Source organism: Heterodontus francisci, chromosome 10, assembly GCF_036365525.1.
Source record: "Heterodontus francisci isolate sHetFra1 chromosome 10, sHetFra1.hap1, whole genome shotgun sequence".
Lineage (NCBI taxonomy): Eukaryota > Metazoa > Chordata > Chondrichthyes > Heterodontiformes > Heterodontidae > Heterodontus > Heterodontus francisci.
In genome coordinates, this window is record NC_090380.1 from 48,394,078 (window position 1) to 48,414,376 (window position 20,299).

Here is a 20,299-nt window from a genome sequence, read left to right on the forward strand (position 1 = left end):
GTTAGCTTGCAGGTGCAGCAAGTAATTAAGAAGGCAAATGGAATTTTGGCCTTTATTGCTAGGGGGTTGGAGTTTAAAAATAGGGAAGTCTTATTACAACTGCACAGGGTGTTGGTGAGTCCTCACCTAGAGTACTGTGTACAGTTTTGGTCCCTGTATTTAAGAAAGGATATACTGGTATTGGAGGCAGTTCAAAAGAGATTCACTGGGCTGATTCCTGGGATGAAGAGGTTCATTTATCAAGAACGGCTAAACAGGTTAGGCCTTTATTCATTAGAGTTTAGAAGAATGAGGCATGATCCTATTTAAAAGTACAAGATTCTGAGGGGGCTTGACGGGGTAGATTTGAAAAGATGTTTCCACTAGTGGGGGAATCTCTAACTGGGGACATAGTTACAGAATAAGGGGATACTCATTTAAAACTGAGATGCGAAGGAATGTCTTCTCTCAGAGGGGAGTGAATGTCTGGAATTCTGTACCCCAGAGAGTTGTGCAGGCTCGCTCACTGTAAGTATTTTAAGAGGAGGTAGATAGATTTTTGGAAATATCGGGGAGTTGAGGGCTATGAGGAGCTGACACGAAAGAGGAGTTGAGGTCTGGGGCAGATCAGCCATGATCTTATTGAATGGCGGGGCAGGCTTGAGGGGCCGGATGGCTTATTCCTACTCATATTTCTTATGTTCTCGTGTAAACGAGCTCCTCCAGAGGAGACTGCATTAGTACTGCAGACAGATGACCAGGTCTGAGACTTTCTTTGGAAAGTTAGAAGACCCAGGGAATGAATTAAATAGATTTTCCCTAGCTGGGGCTCAGTGAGCCGACCCAGTATTGCGAGAGTTAGCACAGGCTGACCAGTCTGAAAGTGAAGCAGAGGGAGTCCCTGATTGCTACTATTTAAAGAATGAGGTACTGATGAGGAAATGGAATTATCTTCACAGACCTGACAGCAAGGAGTGGGCAGTAGTTCACCAGTTAGTGGTGCTGCAGAGGTACCGGAGAGAAATATTAAGTGGCCACGAGACTACAGTGGCTGTACATGCCGGTATACCGAAAGACCAAAGCCTGCATAAGACAGCAGTTTGACTGGCCAAAACTCCACAAAGATGTGGTGGGGTACTACAGGAGTTGCCACATGTGCCAGGTTGAGAGGAAACCCCAAACTACAGTGAAAACTGCACCCCTAAGTCCTGTATTGGTGTTAGGAGGAGCCTTCAGCAGAGGGCTGGTGGACTGTAAGGGACCCCTGCCGAGAACAAAAGGGGACAGGCTGGCACAAGGCTGGCAAAAGGTTAGACAGGGAAGCGGAAAAAGTGATCAGGAGGGCAGGTTAAAGGAAGTCCAGGAGGAAGCCTGGATGAAAACCCTTACCGTTCAGTCAGCCAACCCGAAAAATATGAAAAGTTAGACCTGACATCCTCCTACATAAATGCAGACATTAGAAGCACCCCACCAGAGTGCGAACAGCATTTACCAGAACCTGCAGAGACAAAGAAAGACCTCGAGAGTCATACAGCACAGAAAACAGACCCTTCGGCCCATCGTGTCTGTGCCGGCCATCAAGCCCCTACCTATTCTAATCCCATTTTCCAGCACTTGGCCCGTATCCTTGTCTGCTTCAAGTGCTCATCTAAATACTTCTTAAATGTTGTGATGATTCCTGTCTCTACCACCTCTTCAGACAGTGCATTCCAGATTCCAAACACCCTGCGGGTGAAAAAATTTTTCCTCAAATCCTCTCTAAACTTCCTGCCCTTTACCTTAAATATATGCCACCTGGTTAGTGACCCCTCTGCTAAGGGAAAAGGGTTCTTCCCATCTAATCTATCAATGCCCCTCATAATTTGGTATATTTCAATCATGTCCCCCTTCAGCCTTACAACCCTAGCCTTTTCAGTCACTCTTCATATCTGAAATGCTCCAGCCCAGGCAACATCCTGGTGAACCTTTGCTGCACCCTCTCCGGTGCAATCACATCCTTCCTATAGTGTGGTGCCCAGAACTGTCCACAATACTCCAGCTGTGGCCTAACTCGCATTTTATACAGTTCCAGCATAACCTCCCTGCTCTTATATTCTATGCCTTCGGTTAATAAAGGCAAGTATCCCTAACCACCTTATCTACCTATGCTGCTGCCTTCAGTGATCTATGGACAAGTACACCAAGGTCCCTTTGATCTTTTGTATTTCCTAGGGTCCTACCATCCATTGTATATTCCTTTGCCTTGTTAGTCCTCCCAAAATGGATCACCTCACGCTTCTCAGGATTAAATTCCATTTACCACTGCTCCGCCCATCTTACCAGCCCATCTATATCGTCCTGTACTCAAAGGCTTTCCTCGTCACTGTTTACAACACCACCAATTTTCGTGTTATCTGCGAACTTACTGATCATACCTCCTATATTCGCGTCTAAATCATTAATGTACACTACAAACGGCAAGGGTCCCAGCACCAATCCCTGTGGTACACCACTGGTCACCTCTAGGGGGCAGAGGAACAGTGAGGGTGGTGCCTCACCTAGTTAAAGTGCCATAAGGGAGTGCAGTAAAGTCTTCACCAATATCTGCAGGCAGGAGTGTCCTCGGGGCAAACAGGAGATTAGCAAAGAATCCTCCCCCACAGACAGAAAAAACGGAACCACTCATCCCCTGAAGTCAAAAACCTTTGCATGACTCCGCAAAGCACTGCAAGAGAGTTCAGGATAGACCAGCCCACTACTAACCCTTTTTAAAAAAAAATTTACCTCAGCAGGAACAAAGACCCTGGGCAGCCATGGAAATGGGCAAACGGAAGAGAAACTTCCCAGAAAAAAACACATGTTTATTGGGATGCCAAAAAGGGGCAATTAAAGCAGCACTGGCACCAAGAGAAGACAGGCTTTTAGGACTTGTGAATGAATGAGAGAAATGCATGGTTTTTTCTGTATGTTACGTTTTTCTCGACCCTTTTAATGAAATGTGCTTTCCTCAAATCGCATTTCATTCCGCTGGGTGTGGAGGTGTCATTGCAAGGCCCCCACCTGCCAAAAATGAGGCACATTAATTTTGTCATGAACATTGATTTTAAACTGTTACTGGAGTGAAGACGTCTTGTTGAACAGATCAGCTGTGGCTGGAAAAGACATTTGCATTTTAACAGACAGTGTTTGGAAGGACAAAGCAGCCATTCCCTGTCATTCAACCCACAATGGACTTTTGATCACCAGACATTGAAGGTGGAGCAGCTCGCATTCCAGGTTGACTGCTAAGATGGTCGAATACACAAATGGACATGGGCAAACCAGCTGGTCACATGACTAACCTGCTGGGCAACTTGAGTTTTTGAATTTGTACAAACAGTTTGGGCAGATAAAGCTGTTTGCTCCTGGACTGTGAAGATCTTTCTCCTGTCTGCTCCCATCTCTTTCTCACAAGCCTCTGAATCCACTGAAGACACATGAATCCCAAGAGAAAAGCAAGATCTACGTACAATCAAGGACTCTACAGTAATCTCAAACAGCAGCTCTTTAGATATTGCTTCAAACCTTTGCGCTTTATTTTTTTCCTGCTCATCTGCATGTGTATATCGTATTTGCATGCTAAAATGGGGTGCAGTGTGTATTCGTAGGCGTTAACTGAATTAAAGTTGAATAAATTTCAACTTTTCTTCTAAGAAAGCCTGTTTGTGCTGGTTTCTTTGTCTTATAATTGGAAAGCGGTGAACAAGCATTCACCAAGGGGGAGCTAAAATTATGGTGTGTTTAAAATTAAACCCCGTTACAGTAAGACCAGGGGAAGGCTGAAAGGGAACCCCAAACCTCTTTCTCACCTAGTCGTAACATTGGGCAAGAGAGGTTACTCACAATTATTGCATGATTAGAAGGGTACTTATGCTGTTAATTACTGGACTTAACTTTCTGTGGTGAGGTTAATGTGTGAATGCAGCAATGTCATGAGAATCACGGGGAGGTTAAGGGTGTGGTAGTGTTGTCGTTAAGCTAATGGCAGAGCGGTGCAAATTTCCCAGCAACCTGTGACGATTCACAACACATGGGGTATCTCTTGCTCACTCCAAGTTGCGGGCCAATTTGCATTTTAATAATGCTGTGTGTTGTTCACACACTGTTTATTTTTTCAGCAAAATCTGACCATTTGTTATCCAAGAGTGGTGCATTATGAAAAAAATGGATGAAAATCAGAAAAGAACAAATAGACTGAATCAGAAAACAAATGTTTTTGTTACAAAACAAAAATCTGACACTCTAGTGGATGATATAAAATTTATGTGATATCATCATAGTACATCCTGCTGCTATCACATGCATTCAAGTCTTCAGAAGAAGGAATTTTCCTCCACACAAGATCAGGGGGCAGATTGTTCAACCTTGCCCGTCTAAGAGCGAAGACCAAAGTACGGAAAGTCCACATCAGGGAACTCCTCTTTGCTGACAATGCTGCTTGAACATCTCACACTGAAGAGTGTCTGCAGAGTCTCATCGACAGGTTTGCGGCTGCCTGCAACAAATTTGGCCTAACCATCAGCCTCAAGAAAACGAACATCATGGGACAGGACGTCAGAAATGCTACATCCATCAATATCAGCGACCACGCTCTGGAAATGATTCAAGAGTTCACCTACCTAGGCTCAACAATCACCAGTAACCTGTCTCTCGATGCAGAAATCAACAAGCGCATGGGAAAGGCTTCCACTGCTATGTCCAGACTGGCCAGGAGAGTGTGGGAAAATGGCGCACTGACACGGAACACAAAAGTCCGAGTGTATCAAGCCTGTGTCCTCATCACCTTGCTCTACGGCAGCGAGGCCTGGACAACGTATGTCAGCCAAGAGCGAAGTCTCAATTCATTCCATCTTCGCTGCCTCCGGAGAATCCTTGGCATCAGGTGGCGGGACCGTATCTCCAACACAGAAGTCCTCGAGGCGGCCAACATCCCCAGCTTATACACACCACTGAGTCAGCGGCGCTTGAGATGGCTTGGCCATGTGAGCCGCATGGAAGATGGCAGGATCCCCAAAGACACATTGTACAGTGAGCTCGCCACTGGTATCAGACCCACCAGCCGTCCATGTCTCCGCTTTAAAGACATCTGCAAATGCAACAGGAAGTCCTGTGACATTGATCACAAGTTGTGGGAGTCAGTTGCCAGCGATCGCCAGAGCTGGCGGGCAGCCATAAAGGCGGGGCTAAAGTGTGGTGAGTCGAAGAGACTTAGCAGTTGGCAGGAAAAAAGACAGAAGCACAAGGGGAGAGTCAACTGTGTAACAGCCCTGACAAACAATTTCTTCTGCAGCACCTGTGGAAGAGTCTGTCACTCTAATATTGGCCTTTATAGCCACTCCAGGCACTGCTCCATAAACCACTGACCACCTCCAGGCGCTTACCCATTGTCTCCCGAGACAAGGAGGCCAAAGAAGAAGAAGATATCATCATAGTACATCGTGGTACTAGGTCAGCTTTACTAAGTAGCTTGGATTGTGGATGTCTGTGAGACAGATTTCAGAGAGTGGCAGAGGCTTTTGCTGCTGGATCGTTTGCTCGAAATTTTGAAGTAACCCTATTTGGCTAGGGTGGGCTGTTGTTCTTAGCACTTGCTTTATAACTACATGATTAATAACAAAAAACTAACTGCTGGAATCAGGAGCAGATTCCAAAAGAAAAATGCCTCCTGGTTGAGCCTCAAAGAGTATATGGATTTTTTGGATTGAACTATTTTTCCTTCATGTCTCATTCCATGTTCAAAGTGTGGGGGAGCCTTCTTGCCACTATGACCAAGTTATTTATTATAAGCTGGTAAGTGATTTGTCAGAGCACAACATTCTGTGACAAATTCCCAAATTCATATTGCTATTGGTTGTGGCATAGTTTGCTATCCAATACCTCAATTTTGCATCTTACTGTCTACCAATTGGTTGCCTCTTTTTCCTCAAAACAATAATGCCCACACTTCAGAATCAATTCTTTAGCTAGGAAGTGCTTTGGGACATCCTGAGGATATGAAAGGCACTTTAGAAATTCAAATTATTCTCTCTTTCAGGCAGCCTATTATAGAGCAGCATTGCCTCAGGACTAGCATTATTTTCCTTGTTAGATTTTCATTAGAGAATGGTATTCATTAAATAAGGAGCAAGATAAAGAACTGGAGGAGGAACTTCACTTAATGAGTAAATAGACATATGGTATGGCAGTGAGTAATTAACACAGATCAAAAAGGTTCATAGTTCGATTCAAACCAGTTCTGTAGTGAGATAGCCTGATTAGTAAAAGGGACTTCAGTGTCCTCTGGCTTAGAGAAGGGTAAGAAATCACTCAGGTGTCATGCTCCTGATCATTACCCAGTGACCTTACTAAAAGGTGCACAAGTGTGAATGCTGGGGAGGACAAGATCAACTTTGGTTGTGATGACTTGCATGATCAACTTTTATTGTCTATGCTCAAGACATGTGCAGAGTAGTTACATAAGATATCATAAGTTGCTGTCACTCGTGGATTTGTATCTAGTATGAATTTGTGGGGGAGATGGTGGTGTAGTGGTAATGTCACTGAACTAGAAATCCAGAAGCCCAGGCTAATGCCCTGGGGACTCGGGTTCAAACCCCACCATAAAAATCTAATTTTTCAATAAAAATCTAGAATTGAAAGCTGGTCTCTGTAATGGTGCCATGAAACTATCAGTGATTGTTGTAAAAACCCATCTGGTTCACTAATGTCCTTTAGAGAAGGAAATCTGCTGTCCTTACCTGGTCTGGCCTACATGTGACTCCAGACCCACTTTAATTTGGTTGATTCTTAATTCCCCTCTAAAATGGCCCAGCAAGCCATTCAGTTGTCAAGGGCAATTAGGGATGGGCAATAAATGCCACTGACACCCACATCCCATGAAAGAATTTAAAAAACGCTGAGGTAGATTTTATGAATTAGCTGTCCTGGTGCAGAGCTTGACGGGAGTTTTTAATCAGGAATTTGGGCACACAGATCAGTGTGATGTACATGATTTTGCACACCTAATGGAAGTTAGATTTATCCAGAGGGATTGCTGTCTCCTCACAGCAACAGACTATGACTTTGAAGCTTTCAATTGTATAAAGTTGACTATTAAAAGTGTCGAGAGATAGTTTGTCCTTGAATTTCCTCCATATTTGAAGCCTACATATGCAAAAAAGGACATCTCCCACCCTCAATGCAGAACATTACATTGGATATGCATCAGTGTTCTGCCAATTGGCTTTAAAGGGACAGACTCCTCCAAAGCCAGAGCTGTCTGACCTATGGCAATATTAACTAAAACCAAATCAATTGCCTCTGATAGCCTGCATAATTCAGTTTGGCATATTTCCGCCACACTGCTCAACACTGCCCCCCCCCCCCCCCCCCGCCAAGTGTAGTCCGAACATCTTCATGATTATTGCAATCATTTTAATGTGTTTACCATTTGCTACTCAGTCTTGTATGCCAGGTTGCATTCTTCAGGTGTCAACCAGCTGAGGCCTTCCATGTCATTCACCGTAATTATTCTGTAGAAGCGTTTGAACAAACAATAAACTAACAGACATCTGGTGTAATCATACCTTTCACTGGGAAATAGGAGGAGGAACTGGTGGCACTAGGCTGTTGGCACTGATTATCTGGGGAGAAGTTAAATGATGGGGAGGTATTTGAATGGCACTGTACACCTTATTGCCATGCATTCCTGACATTGCACAATCGTCTCTGATCAGGGTACAGCCTCCTGAGTGCTGAGTGAAGTGAGTGTTGCAGACACACTGCTCGTTCAAAGATCAATCGGCTGATAAAAGAGTGGAAAGATTAATGATCTGCACTGTCAGCTCCATTTTTTGTGAGAAAGTTAGAATTTGGGGTAGGTAGGGGACTTTGCAACTCTTTAAAAAAAATCTTCAGGGAAGCAATGAGATTCTTGTGTTTTATTTGCAATCCCCCACAGGTTGTAAATTTTTAATCGTAAATGATTTCCTAGTTTATGTCGTTTCTGCTGCAACAAAATGATTTATCTTTTTAAGGCGTTAAAAAGACCGGTGATTTGTGGAGGAGCGCTGAGCAAAGGTCCTCAGTTGGGTATTGTTCACCTGCTGTGTGTCTGTCTGGACTCTTAGTATTGCCCTAGTGCAAAAAAGGAGGATCAGAGGTCGTTCCTCAACTATGTCACTCACTTGCAGAAAGAGCTGGAGGGTGAGAAGGATTATGTATAATTCAGAACTGCCCTTTGTGGCAATTGTACATGGTGTGTCCTCACCCTCTTTTCCTTCGCTTCTCCAGTTCAACTCGACATACTATGACAGCTGCATTTGCTGCGAGAGCTTTAGTAGTCGGTTCAATGGGGGAGGGTTAGAGTGTGGAAGCTCCGCCCCGTCTGATCTACAAACTCCCTCCTCATGTATGATCAGCACAGCAGCAATTCTACAGCTCTGCTTTTTTTTGCCACTTGTGTGGTGTGCTCCATTTATTTACAGGTTGTGAGAAGTGTGCTGCTGGAACTAACTGCTTCAACACGATGAGGGAGCAGTTTAAGGGGTAGGTAGAAGAGAAACTCATTCATCATCGTAACCCTCACTCGATTGCAGTAACTTTGAGTCGTAACAAGCTAGTGCAGTTTTTAATTTTACAGTCTGTATAATGATAGTTTTCCACTTCAGAATCTGAGGAGGACAGGCTTGAGAATGTGCCAGACAAGGTGCAGCCGTCTTGTGCCTGGGACCATTTACAGGTGCTTTAAATTGCACTCTGGAATGCCTGGATTCTGCTCCGGGTTTCAGCTGCAAAGGAGTGTCTTCCCTGCAAGGCAAAAAATTGTAGGTTGTTAAAATGACAGGTGAGGAGGGAGACGCACCCGAGGTTTGTGACCTCGCCGACGAAAGAATCCGCCTGTAGCTGCTTTGGTGTAGGATTGGTTACTACCGCTCGGACCCGGCTTGGAACTACTGGAGCAGAAGGAAACTGAAAGGGCAACAAAGAAGTTTTGAACTCCAGATAGACCAGTGAACAAGGATCGGGTGGGGACTGGTTTCTGTGGAGCCCCAGTACAGAGGAATATAACCGTAAATGAACTCTGAATAAGATAAATCATTTTCTGTTTTAACTGTTGGCTGCATTCCATTACTAACAAAGGTGTGAATTAATTCAGTTGAAGCCTGTAGATGAAAATCTCTCGTCCGAAAGGGCGACCTTGAGTAGCGATTTCTTTTGTGTGGGCTGCCAACCTCACCCTCTTACCCGCCCAGTCTTTTGTTTTCTGCCGCCTTCTCTTGATTATGGATGCTGTTGTGTATTCAAGTGGATTTGGGAGCCCAAAGAAGTGCTGAGTGGACAATCTGTGGAACGACTTCACACAGCGCTGTGCCCCCTCTAACTCACCATTAACAACAGCTATTGAAAATGACAGAACCGGGTAAACGAAAAAAACTTACCAGGCAGCAGTCTTTGATTCTTGCCACCAATCCCACCCCCATTTGCTTGCTTATGTAAATTGATGGTCATCTCCTCTCTAAAGCTGAAAAAAACTGCAATATTTGTTTAGGTCAAGGCAAATACCTGCAGCCTCCATGTAGTCTGCATACAAAGTAAGTCTGGGCCAGTAATCGGCAGAGAAGCTTTCTTATTTGATTCAGTGATCCACTTGTTCTGAAAACTTATCCTGAGCTCCTTATGCATTTTGAGAGCTGCCAAAGTCGAAAAGGAACAAAGTCGACCGCTGTGCTTCTCCCCTTCTAAAGGTTCCCAGATTAGTTAATCGGCATTCAGAGAATGAAAAGGTCAAGCAGAAGAAATATTTTAAGATTTAGTTCTCATTATACTAGGACACAGCTTTTATCTGTTCAGGTTCAGCTAATTCCTATTGCTTTTTTCTCTCTCTCTTCCTGTCTTTCTTTCAGCCACCAGACCCAGACTACCTGCTGGGATCACCCCAAGATGACGGAGCTTTATCAGTCGCTAGGTAAGAAAGCCTTTGAACACGCTGCGTTTTTTGAAGTTGAACAATGTGCCACCACAATTTGCAATGAATTACTTTGTTAAGAAGAGGAAGCATTTTGGAAAAGAACCTGGGAATGTACTTGGAGACAGGCCATGATTTCAACTGCCTGGGAGTTAATAAGATTAACTGAAAGAATAAAAGTTGTTAAAATGGAAAAGAAAGAATTGTGAGATCATTGCATTAGTTATAAAAATGATTAGTATTCTAAAATTCCACAGGAATCTTTATTACCCTTTATTTTAGCCATACAATTAAAGGCTGAATTTTAGGCAGACATAATTAATAGTAGTTACAAAAGGATTTCTTGTGAAAGCATATGCAACACAAAGCAGTAGTTCACACTTTGCATTGGAGTGCAGTCTGCATGTGGTCAATTATTTGCAGCACGGATTTCTAGGTTTCCTTGCATTTTTCTGTTTGAGCCCAGACCATTATTTCCATGGGCCTCTGTTTACTGCCAGCATTGTGGTGTGCAATCCTCATTCATATCTCACACAGGCCTCTGCAGGTTTCACTGGGAAAGTGTAAATACTTTAGATGGTTAGTCAGAGAAAAAAAAAAAGACATTTTGAAATATGCTTTGTGTTATCCACCATATTTAACTTAGGCTTTGCATTAGCACTTCTTTAAAATGTTGATTTGATTTTACCTTCCCATACTATGTTGTTCAATCTGAGTGAATCTGTACTTTCGATGGAAATAATTTTAATCAATGAATAAGACTGATTTTTGTGGAATTAGACTTATGTGTTATGTTGTTGAGCAAATGTACTTTGGAACCTCCTTTATTTGCTATAATAATGGGATTCCCTTGTAGAACAAGGAGTCTCCAAAATTAGTTCCTAAATGTACAGCACAACAATATTCTGGGAACAGGAATGAAGACAAGTACAATGCAAAAATAATAAAAAGAAACATTGTGTACTTACAATGAAAAGATGAAATACAAGTAAGAAAAGAAACATTCTGTAGCCTCTGCAGTAAGTATTTCACAGAAGGCTTTCTCCCGCAGAAATTCTCAAAGATAAGCAGGAAAACAGATAACCAAGACTCCACTATAATAGTTAAATATTCTGGAGCAATACAGAAGATTTTTGTTCACACACAAGGTGCACCCTTCTCATGTGCCAGTGGGGTTGACCTTTTTGTTAGTTAGACAGTAATGTGCCACAGTAGCATTCATTCTTGTCCAAAGGTAATCATCATGAGTACTGATTTGAAATAAAACGTTTCAAATCCCGCATGATTATAAAAAGTAAATTTGAAAATATGAACTCTTTCCCTTTTTAATTCAGTGCCATCGTGGAGAGTTAACAACCTGGTTATTGTTAGAAGAGTGTTGTCATGTAGGGAATTAAAGATTGGCAGTCAACAGAAGATGAATAATTTTTCATTTTCATCCATTCACCAAGGTCCAGAGCTCAGATTAAAATGCATGCTTCTCACTGTTTGCACAACCATTTGCTTAATTTTACACAACAAATTTCATTACAGTGTACAACAGATATTCATTATTATGTGACCTTGGAGATATACAGAGTTCCCTTTGATCTGCTCCATTTTAATTGTTGAAAATTCAAAATAAATTTTAAACTGATCTGCAGATGAACTACTTCATGTAAATGCAAGATTCTACTTTCACATCAAACCAAGTTAGTTCACTATGTTAGAATAAACACCTAATTTCAGTCCAAATTAAAGATCTGGAGAATTGGTAATCTCAGTGAACTAGCAGGCATTTGTGGTTAAAAATATAAAAAGTGAGTAAAATTCAGAAATCCTGTGGTTTGTAAATCCCAAAATGACATTTGTGAGATGAATTGCATGTTGTATTTTAAAGTATGGAACTCTGATTGAGTGGTATTAGACCCATGTACTGCAACTGATTTAAAAGCTGTGAATGATTTACTGTTATCAGAGTGTTGGGAGAGACTGTGTATGTGCACATGTGTAAAATGGACATTTCGGGACAAAATTCCAGTTGACTATTATAAAATTATCCTTTCAATGATTACATTAACATTGCTGTACTGAAATTTTAATAAACCAAGATTATCAATAAATACATTTACAGAGAATATATAACATTTGTAATTCTGACACAGAGCACCATTGTTCATCAGTACAACACCACACCCACCATATAACAGGAAAAGAAAGGGAGCTAACAGGGCTTAAATGTCCCTCTAAACTTCACAGAACACATTCTATGAAAATAATAAGCAGGCATGAATCTTTTAAGGCTGATATCTCATTTTGGAATTAACATGACAGTTACGAACTAAAATTTGAGTTCAATAATATTAGAATTTTGTCACCATTACCAACTACCAGTTATTCTCCAAGATCCTGAAATTAGAGCATTGATACCAGTGTAAAAGGGTTTTAGTGGTTTGTGTGAAATTCATTCCTCCATCATTTTACTCGAGTTGTCAACTTGTTTGTTGCCTCAAATAAAATAACAGGAAGGCCTTAAGGCAAATTTATGAAGTGTTTATATAACTAAAGGCATAACTTCAGGGCCTTTTTTTGCTTTTGTACATTGTTGTTGTTCAGCCTATGTAGGTTGATGAGGCCATAGTTACAAAATATCCACATATTGTTGAAAGAGGGAAATGTTTTGACAGCTGAAATACATACCTAGGTGTTGCGAGTTTACTGTTGAGACACTCCACTGAAAATATTTTGTGTGTCCTTTTCTACAGCTGACTTAAATAATGTAAGGTTTTCTGCGTACAGAACAGCCATGAAGCTACGAAGACTGCAGAAAGCTCTTTGTCGTAAGTATGGTCTTCTGTTCTTTCTCTTCTGTGCTAAGCGGCACTGAAGGCAATGCATTTCAAGAAACATAGGAACAGGAATGGCTGTGTTTGCTGACAACGCAACTGCTAGGTGGTGGAGTACTAGCACATGTGCAAATGCAGCCTCTTCCACTGGAACGTCACTGTCTGCGACCTTTCAGGCAGCTGCCTGGATTAAAGATGAAGCTGCTCAATCTAACACTAAAAACAAATTCAACCCGAAAATCCCCTCAATGGCTGCCATCGCCCCTTCCATCCCACCCCCAACAGTCTCCCGCACCCTCCTGCCATTGTGCTTCTCTTTGCCAGTCCCTCCTACGCCCGTCCTCTTGCCATTGACTCCCCGCTGCCTTCCCTTAGCCTCCGGCCTCAACGCTCCTCCCCACCTCCGATTGCTTGCTCCCTGCTACCCCCCCCAGCTGCTAGCTTCAGGCCGCGCCGCCTCCCTTCTCTCGGCCACTCACTCCCACGTTCGATCATTCTCCATGACGGACCGATGTACGAGTGAGTGACCGAGAGAAGGGAAGCGGCGCAGCCCAGAGCTAGGGGCTGGAGTGGGGGGGATGCGGGGAGCCGGCGGTCAGAGAGCAGGGTGGCGGGCGGGAAACGAGGAGCGGGGAACAATTGGCCGAGGGGAGTCGGTGGGGAGCAGTGGCGAGGTCTGGAGCGAGCGACTGAGGGGGGGAAGCGGCCGGTGGGGGGGTAGCGGGGGAAAGCTTTGAGGCCTGGAGCTAGTGGGTGAGGGGTGAGATTGGCCAGTGGGACGGGAGAGAGTAGCTGAGTGGGGGGAAGCGGGCGGGGGGAGCGAGTAGCTGTCTGGGGGTGGGGGGGGGGTGGGCGCGAGTGATCAAGCGGGGTGAAGCGGAGATTGAAGCAGGGATGGTGGGAGGAAGGACGTTATTGCGTGGTGACGTCATGCGCACATTCATACTGGCAGGCTGGCAAATGTTCGCACGCATTGATGACATCTGCAATCTCTCTGCGCATGCTCTGCGTTGTCGGGAGTCACTTTGTATCAGAAAAATGGGCTAGATCCGATGAGGATATCACCTCTCTCATTGGGCATACTGACTGTCAACTCAGGATGTGGAGACTGGAGCCCTGTTTGTCAAGGCTACAGTGGGTGGGGGAAGGAGGTATCAGCTCTCACACGAGTATCATGCTGGATGTCAACCCAGTGTTCAGAGACCGAAACCCTTGTCTCTGCGTTCCAGGACTATCTGGAATGAAGCTTGAATTCCATAGTCTTCTGGCTCAGAGGCAGGAAAGCTACCACTGAGCCAAGGGTCACTCCAAATATGATTATACACAGACAAATATTTCTTAAAAATACAAGTAGAAAGTTGGAAACACCCAGATGATCCATGCATGTCTGTAAAGACTAAAGAAATGCCCATCATCAGTACTTTTGGGAATCCTGATGAAGGGTTTCTCTCCGTGATGCGGACAGACTTGCTGCAATTTCCAGTGTGGCAGCTTTCTACTTTTGGCAAATATTTGTGCTTATTCTGATCCACATAGATTGACTTACAGCACTCATTAATCACATTTTCCACCTGAATTGCAACAATTATTTATCTGTAAAGCTGCAGTGCTCCACAGTTGTTGCAAAAATGTTCTCATATTTTGGTGGTGCTATAAGATGATTCAACAACAATTTTGCTAACTGCAGTTTGGTGTGAATGCATTTCTCACAGTCATGGTCAGTATCAGCGATGCACACTTTTCTTTTACTTGCCAATTTTCCCCTCCCCTCTCCTGAGCGCAATGACTCCTTGCAGGGGAACAGTTTCATGGATCTTGAAGTGGTCATTACAGATCAGTCTAGACAGTGAGATTCGACAGTCTAGCTGCAACATGCTCAGGCTTACTCTATAGAGTGATACTCACCATTGATAACTAAGAACTTGTAAATACTTGTTTGTAGAAGGACAGTTTCTTCGTGGTAACATTACAGAGGGATTAAATACTGATAATTAATCGATAAAGATTAGCATAGCTGGTTGATGAAAGTCCTGAACAAGAAGATATTCTTGGGCGATCTATGTGTCACAGTTTTAATTACGGAAGTGAGGCAACCATCTATCTCAGAAACAAACCCCACAATGAGCTCTGCACAGTTTCACGTTTGTGAATGAAACATCACGTCATGAGCACCCCTCATGAACATAAGAAATTAGAAGCAAGAGTAGGCCATTCGACCCTTTGAGCCTGCTCCGCCATTTGGTAAGATCATGGCTGATCTGATTGTGGCCTCAACTCTACTCTCCTGTCTACCCCTTATACCCTTTGGCTCCCATGCCAATCAAAAATCTATATAACTAAGCCTTGAATATATTCAATGACCCAGCCTCCACTACTCTCTGGAGAAGAGAATTCCATAGATTAATGTTCTCAGAGAAAAAAATTCTCCTCATCTCTGTATTAAATGGGAGACCCCTTATTTTCAAACTCTGTCCCCTAGTTCTAGTCTCTCCCACAAGGGGCAACATCCCCTCAGGATCTTGTATGTTTCAGTAAGGTCACCTTTCATTCTTCTGAACTCCATGGGTATAGGCCCAACCTGTTCAACCTTTCCTCATAAGATAAGCCCTTCACCCCAGAAATCAGTCAAGTGAACCTTCTCTGAACTGCTTTTAATGCAATTATATCCTTTCTTAAGTAAGGAGACCAAAACATATACTCCAGATGTGGTCTCATCAACACCCTGTACAACTATGGCCAAAACTTCCCTACCTTTGTACTTGATTCCCCTTACAATAAACAACAACATTCCATTTGCTTTCCTAATCATTTGCTGTACCTGCATACTAACTTTTCGTGATTCATGTACCAGGACACCCAGATCCCTCTTTACAGCAAAGTTCTGCTATCTCTCTATTTAAATAATATACTGCATTTCTATTCTTCCTGCTAAAGTGGACAAGTTCACATTTTCCCACATTATACTTTATCTTCCAAATTTGTGCCCACTCACTTAACCTATCTAAATCCCTTTGTAGACTCTTTATGTCCTCTTGACAGCTTACTTTCCTACCTATCTTTATGTCATCAGCAAATTTAGCAACAATACCTTCGTTCCCTTAATCCAAGTCATTGATATAGATTGTAAATAGTTGAGGCCCCAGCACTGATCCCTGTGGCACTTCATTAGTAAAGGCTTGCCAACCTGAAAATGATCCATTTATCCCTACTCTTTGCTTCCTGTTAGCTAACCAATCCTTTATCAATGCTAATATGTTACCATGAGCTCTTATTTTGTGTAGTAACCTTTGATGTGGCACCTTATCAAATGCCTATTGGAAATCCAAGTACACCTGATCCACAGGTTCCCTTGTTCCCCTTTATCCACCTTGCTTGTTACTTCCTCAAACAATTCTAATAAATTAGTCAAACACAATTTCCCCTTCACAAAACCATGTTGACTTTGCCTGATTGCATTAAGATTTTCTAAATGTCCTGCTGTAACTTTCTTAGTAATGGATTCTAGCATATACCAGATGTTAGGCTAACTGGCCTGTAGTTTCCTGCTTTCTGTCTCCCTCCTTTCTTGAATAGAGGAATTGCATTCACTATTTTCCTATCTGATGGGACCTTTCCAGAATCTAGGGAATTTTGGAAAATTACAACCAATGTATCGAGTATCTCCGCAGCCACTTCTTGAAAGACCCTTGAATGCAGGCCATCTGGTCCTGGGGACTTGTCAGCCTTTATTTCTAATAGTTTTCTCAGTACCCTTTCCTTGGTGATTGTGATTGTTTTAAGTTCCTCCCTCCCTTTCACCTCGAGCTACAAGTATTTCTGGGATGTTATTTGTGTCTTCTACAGTGAAGACAGACACAACATATCTGTTCAGTGCTTCTGCAATTTCCTTGTTTCCCATTATTAATTCCCCAGTCTCACCCTCTAAGGGACCAATGCTCATTTTTATTACTCTTTTCCTTTTTAAATACTTGTAGAAAATATTACTTTCTGTTTTCATATTTCTAGCTGGCTTTCTCTCAGACTCTAATTTCTCCCTCTTTTTTTTGGTTATTCTTTGCAGGTTTTTAAATTTTGTCCAATTTTCTGACCTACCACTAATCTTCACAGAATTGTACGCTTCTTTTTTCAATTTGATAGCATATTTAACTTCCTTAGTTAGCCAAGGATGGTGCATCCTTCTCCTAGAGTCTTTCTTTCCCACTGGAATGCACCTTTACTGAATGGTATGAAATATCTCCTTAAATGTCTGCATCTCTACTGTCCTAACCATATTTCCCAGTTCATTTTAGCCAGCTCTGTCTTCATACCCTTGTAATTGCCTTTATTTAAATTTAAAACACTAGTCTCAGACCTACTCTTCTCACCCTCAAACTGAATGCACAATTTAATCAAGTTATGATCACTGCTACCTAAAGCCTCCTTCACTTTGAGGTCATTAATTAATCCTGTCTCATTGCGCATTACCATTGCCTGCTCTCTGGTGGCTCTAGAGCATGCTGTCCTAAGAAATTGTCCCGAAAACACACTGTGAACTCACCTTCCAAGCTACCTTTGCCAGTCTGATTTGTCCAATATATATGTAGATTAAAATCACCCATGATTATTGCAGTACCTTTCTTCCAAGCCCCCATTATTTCTTCCTGTATATTCCATCCTGCAGTGTAGTTACTTTTGGGGGACCTATAAACTACTCCCACAAGTGAGTTCTTAATTTTGCTGTTTCTTATCTCTGCCCAAACTGATTCAATATCCTGATCTTTAGAACTACGGTCATCTCTCACTAATGCACTAATGTCATCTTTAATTCATAGAGCTACCCCACCACCTTTTCCTAGCTTTCTGTCCTTCAGAAATGTCAAGTATCCTTGAATATTCAGGTCCCAGCCTTGGTCACCTTGCAGCCACATCTCTGTAATGGCTATCAGGTCATACCTATTTATTTCTATTTGAGCTGTCAATTCATCCATTTTGTTACAAATACTATGTGCATTCAGGTGCACGCATTAGGAATGTGTTCCACTTTTTAATGATAGTAAAGAGTTTCCGCTGGAGTTGGACATAGGGACATGCAGTGCTGTCACTTCATTGCTATCTCCTTGATACTGAAAATGTGATTTTATATCTGCATTTTGGGATCAGATAAATGATGCAAAAATTGTTACAGAATCCTCAACACAAGACATTTGTAACATTGTTAGAATCATAAAATGGTTACAGTGCAGAAGGAGGCCATTTGGCCCATCGTGTCTGTGCTGGTCCTCTGCAAGAGCAACTCACCTAGTCCCACTCCCCGTACTTTGCCCCGTAGTCCTGAAAATATTTTCTCTTCAGACAATTATCCAATTTCCTTTTGTAAGCCATGATTGAATCTGCCTCCATCATGCTGTCAGACAGTGCATTCCAGATCCTAATCACTTGCTGTGTAAAAATGCTTTTCCTAATGTCGATACTGATTTTTTTTTTTGCCAATCACCTTAAATCAGTGTCCTCTGGTTCTCAATCCTTCCACTAACAGGAACAGTTTCTCCCTATCTACTTTGTCCAGACCCCTCATTATTTTGAACACCTCTATCAAATCTCCTCTTAATTTCTGCTTCAAGGAGAACAGCACCAGCTTCTCCAACCTATTCACATAACTGAAGTTCTTCATCCCTGGAACAATTCTCGTGAATCTATTCTGCACTCCCGAGAATGCCTTCACATCCTTCTTAAATTGTGGTGCCCAGAACTGGACACAATACTCCAGTTGAGGCCAAACCAGTGTTTTATACAGGTTTATCATAACTTTCTTGCTTTTGTACTCTATGCCCTTATTTATAAAGCCCAGGATACCATATGCTTTATGAACCGCTTTCTCAACCTGCCCTACAACCTACAACAATTTGTGCACAAATGCCCCGAGGTTCCTTTGCTCCTGCACCCTCTTTAAAATTGCATCCTATATTTTATATTGAGTCTCTTCATTCTTCCTACCAAATGAATCAGTTCACGCTTCTCTGCATTAAATTTCATCTGCCACTTGTCTACCCAATCCATCAGCATGTCTATGCCCTCTTCTTAAAGTCTTATCACTATCCTCACAGTTCACATTACTTCCAAGTTTTGTGTCAGATGCAAATTTTGAAATTGTGCCCTGTACACTGAAGTCTAGGTCATGGAAATATAAATCAAGAAAAGCAGTGGTTCCAACAACAACTCCTGGGGAACCCCACTATATACCTTCCTCCAGGCCAAAAAACAACCGTTCACCACTACTCTCTGTTTTCTGTCACTCAACCAACTTCATATCCATGCTGTTACTGTCCCTTTTATTCCATGGACTCTAACTTTGCTGACAAGCCTGTTATGTGGCACTTTATCAAATGCCTTTTGGAAGTCCATGGACACCACATCAACCCTCTCTGTTACCTCATCAAAAAACTCAAGGAAGTTAGTTAAACACAAATTTGTCCTTAATAAATCTGTACTGGTTTTCCTTAATTAATCCACATTTGTCCAAGTGGCTATTAATTCTGTCCCGAATTATTGGGCTAAATTTTATGGGCCCCCTAGGCACGGGAACGGAGGCGGAGGGAGGTGGTTTGGGTGGTGGGCCATAAAATTGCATGGGAAGGCAGGAGGTGGAGTGCCCATCACCTTCCTGATGCCTTCAAATTTAGTCCAAGGCAGGGAAGGCCCAGAGCGCAATTGAGGCCCTTACGTGGCTAGTTAAGGACCTCTTCCTGCCGCTGGTATTTTACCATTGGCTGGTTGGAGCCCCGCCACGTGAGGAGGTCATCCAGTAACTCAAGGCAGCCTCTATGTGGACTTGGGGGTGGGGTGGGGCTGCGTTCCTCCTCCATGAGCAGTCTGTGGCCCACAGAAGGCCCCCGGTAGCAAAGGCTGCCCCTGTGGCATCACGCACACCCCACCCCCACACCTCACTGGGGCCTGCCTGCGTGGCCCCAGGGAGCCCGCCCCCACTTATCTTCACACCAAGCTCCATAGCTGCTCTTCTTCAAGTGACTGCTGCGATTCAAGCAGTGGCCACTGCTCCCGGTGACGCTGCTGGACTGCTGAGCTGCCGACCCTCTGATTGGTCAGTAGCTCTTGGACATGGGATTCCCCACCCTTAAAGTGACGGGGGCACCAGACAGTTAATTGCCTGAGTGCCATTAAATACTGCTGGGGGGTGTTCTCCAAAAGGCCAAGGCATGGTTTCCCTCGCCTTTTGGGCCTTGTGTCGGGAGCTCTTCCGGCTGCATAAAATCCAGCCCATTGTTTTTAAATGCTTTCCCACCATCAAGGTTAAACTGACCAGCCTGTTGTTGCTGGGCTTGGCCTTACACCCTATTTTGAACAAGCATGCAACATTTGCAATTCTCCAGTCCTCTGGCACCATCCCTGTATCTAAGGAGATTTGGAAGATTATGGGCAGTACCTCTGCAATTTCCACCCTTACTTGCCTCAGTATCCTTGGATGCATCTCGTCTGGTCCTGGTGACTTATCAACTTTGATTACAGCCTGACGATCTAAGACGTCCTCTCTGTG

The 20,299-nt window shown here is 43.1% G+C and overlaps 1 protein-coding gene across 8 annotated transcripts in view; it reads left to right on the plus strand.

Moving 5' to 3' along the window:
* The window catches only part of dmd (dystrophin), a 1,950,296-nt gene that overhangs the window by 1,802,626 nt on the left and 127,371 nt on the right, over positions 1-20,299 (plus strand). For 7 of the 8 annotated variants that reach the window (XM_068040560.1, XM_068040554.1, XM_068040555.1 and 4 more), the window contains 2 exons: positions 9,882-9,943; positions 12,688-12,762. In XM_068040560.1, coding sequence (XP_067896661.1) covers positions 9,882-9,943; positions 12,688-12,762 — 137 coding nt within the window. Of the gene's footprint in view, positions 1-8,223; positions 8,524-9,881; positions 9,944-12,687; positions 12,763-20,299 lie in introns of those variants that run through there. The other variant, XM_068040563.1, reaches the window with a different exon arrangement.